The sequence below is a fragment of the Cynara cardunculus genome, assembly GCF_001531365.2.
Source record: "Cynara cardunculus var. scolymus isolate 2C chromosome LG 13, CcrdV1, whole genome shotgun sequence".
NCBI lineage: Eukaryota > Viridiplantae > Streptophyta > Magnoliopsida > Asterales > Asteraceae > Cynara > Cynara cardunculus.
This window is the reverse complement of record NC_037540.1, coordinates 39,008,545-39,010,998: the sequence shown is the minus strand read 5'-3', so window position 1 is coordinate 39,010,998 and position 2,454 is coordinate 39,008,545. Positions and strand designations below refer to the sequence as shown.

General features: G+C 34.4%; 1 protein-coding gene across 1 annotated transcript; it reads left to right on the top strand.

Moving 5' to 3' along the window:
• Positions 1-238: 238 nt before the first annotated feature.
• Positions 239-1,109, top strand: LOC112525704. Its single transcript, XM_025135938.1, has 2 exons — positions 239-642; positions 895-1,109. Exons 1-2 carry the CDS (start codon positions 362-364, stop codon positions 950-952), a joined length of 339 nt encoding a protein of 112 aa, XP_024991706.1. The 5' UTR covers positions 239-361; the 3' UTR covers positions 953-1,109.
• The last annotated feature ends 1,345 nt before the right edge of the window (positions 1,110-2,454 follow it).

Here is a 2,454-nt window from a genome sequence, read left to right as displayed (position 1 = left end):
GTTATTGAAGTCTAAGGATCACTTTCAGAGATTCATGTAAACCATAGGGACCAAAACTGTAGTTTACTCAAAAGTAAAGTTTAGTTTCTCAAACAAGGTTTTTTGAGCTCTTATAATATGTACAAAATGTTATGTTTGAGGTACAAGTATACAGAGCATGATTAGACACTATCTAGTAATTATAGCTCTGGAAGAAGTAAGTTATAACAAGTATATAAACAGAAGCAATTTGTTTCAGGTCCGCCATTGAAGAGAAGCTCACGGAAACCTCGTGTTCTACCAATCTCTTTTTTCACGTCAAACTCACTATCTGTTGCAGCTTACGGGTTGCAAGGATTAGCGGAGGGAGTGTATTGTATGTATGAAGTTTTCCTTCCCGGAGATCAGTTATTGTTTCGGTGGTACACCGGCGGTTGAGACCATCGCCGCCGAGGTTCCTAGTCATCGGAGGCGTATGACGCAAGGTAACTCGACAAAACACTGGAGACCGGCGCTGGCAGCGATCGCAGAAGACGGTGTAGCTCGGGAGGTGCGTAGGAAGAGGGCTGAATCAACGGCTTCCTTCAGATCTGAGAAGAAACCGTTGATTAAAAGCAAATTGGCCGGAAAAACTCGATCTGGTTCTTATGGTTCTGATTACAGGTAAATTTCTCCTTCTGTTAACATTTATGTGCTTTGATTATCAAATAACCGATAACAGAGTTTGAAAAATGATTCCGATTCTGAAATTGCGATGTTCATACGGAATCAACACAAGTTCCGAAGGATTTACTCTCCTTCATGTTCGTTCTTAAAGCAGAAACTCATCTTATTGTTTTTTTTTTCTAATTTGCTTTTTTTGAACGTAGTTCGTTCATAGTTCATCATGCTTACTTATTTTAGAGTAAATTGCAGGGAATCGAGTCATCCGATGGCTCTTCCAGCTTTCTCTCCAGCACCATTTCTAGTTTGATTTTGAAGATTGGTCACTGTCTTCTCCATTCTGGTTTTCCCCTAATCCCTTGTATAATGAAAATTGTGAATTAATTTCCAATCTGTATGTAGTGGGATGAATCGGAACATGGAAGCTGCCAATAAATATAATTGCAATTTACTATCTATTTTCAAAATCCTACCTCGCATTCCTCTTCAGGCTGATGAACCACATTCATCCATCACTTTGTTTATGATCATATGTCGTTGGAAATTGGAATAAACCTTTTATAGTGATCTATAAATTTAGAATAAAATTTCAAACTTATCTTCAAAACTGGAAATATTCGGCCAACTGTGTTAAATATTGTTCGTTTTGTTCACAAATCTGGAATAAATATCAAATCTCTTATAAGGCAACCTTCGTGACCCTCCACAACCAACATGGGATCTTACAAATTTGGAGAACTCCAATTCCTTAAAACATCACTAACAAATATTTTAAAAAAATCCAAAATGAGGACGAAACTTTAAAATCTTTAAAACAAAAATACATTCGATGTCAAGGGATTATAAATCATTCATCTAATTATATATATATATATATATATATATATATATATATATATACTTGGGATCATGTGAGACCAATGGTTTTTCGTGAGGCCCGTAAGACCAATTCTCAACCCTAGGATTAGATCTACAATCGTCAGATCTGAACATTCACAAACGTTACGAGACTTCTCAATAATCACAAAATTGTCACCGTACAACTTTTAACTATTAGATCATTAGCTTATAAAATTGATCAATGAACGTAAATTGGTCTTACAGGTCTCACGAAAAATCTTTGGTCTCACCCTATATATATATATATATATATATATATTGATTAACCTTGATATCCAACCTGTTATGCGAACTGACTAATCCCCCAGGGCGACCACCTGCTTTGCAAATAGCCGGGAGTCACCGCATTTGAACCTCCATGGCCACAAGGGGATTTTTTTTATTTCTCATTGGATTTGAACCTGAGAAAAATTAAGTGTTGAAAGACTTCCATTATTAGTATCAAACCGATATTAATTCTTATAAGCTAAATATTCTAATCAAAAAGAAGTTTAATTTCATTAATTAATATTCTTTTCTGTCAAAATGTTTATAAACACGACATCACGTTTTGTTGTTTCGTATTTATATTTGTATTTGTTTGCAATTGCATCTGATATGGGTATGTTGTTTGATTTAGAAAATGATGTTAGATGTATTTATACGTTATACGATATTTAAAAAGAATTGAACAAATAATATAACTGAAATTCATAATAATAAGATTGTGAGTTATAGGTGTTGTCTATTTATATGTTTGGATGAAATTTTCGTATATACGATATTTTGAGGGATGGATGTGATTCTCTTGGCATCCGTATTAATTTGCATCCATACCATACTTATAATTAATACATACATACATCCATACACACACACACACACACATATATAGGGGCCTAATCAAATGAGAACTAATTAGTTTGTGGTAAC

Coding starts and splice junctions, on each gene's coding strand:
- LOC112525704 (XM_025135938.1), top strand. CDS start 362: ATGAAGTTTTCCTTCCCGGAGATCAGTTATTGTTTCGGTGGTACACCG. Junction 643..894: donor TCTTATGGTTCTGATTACAG/GTAAATTTCTCC, acceptor AGTAAATTGCAG/GGAATCGAGTCATCCGATGG.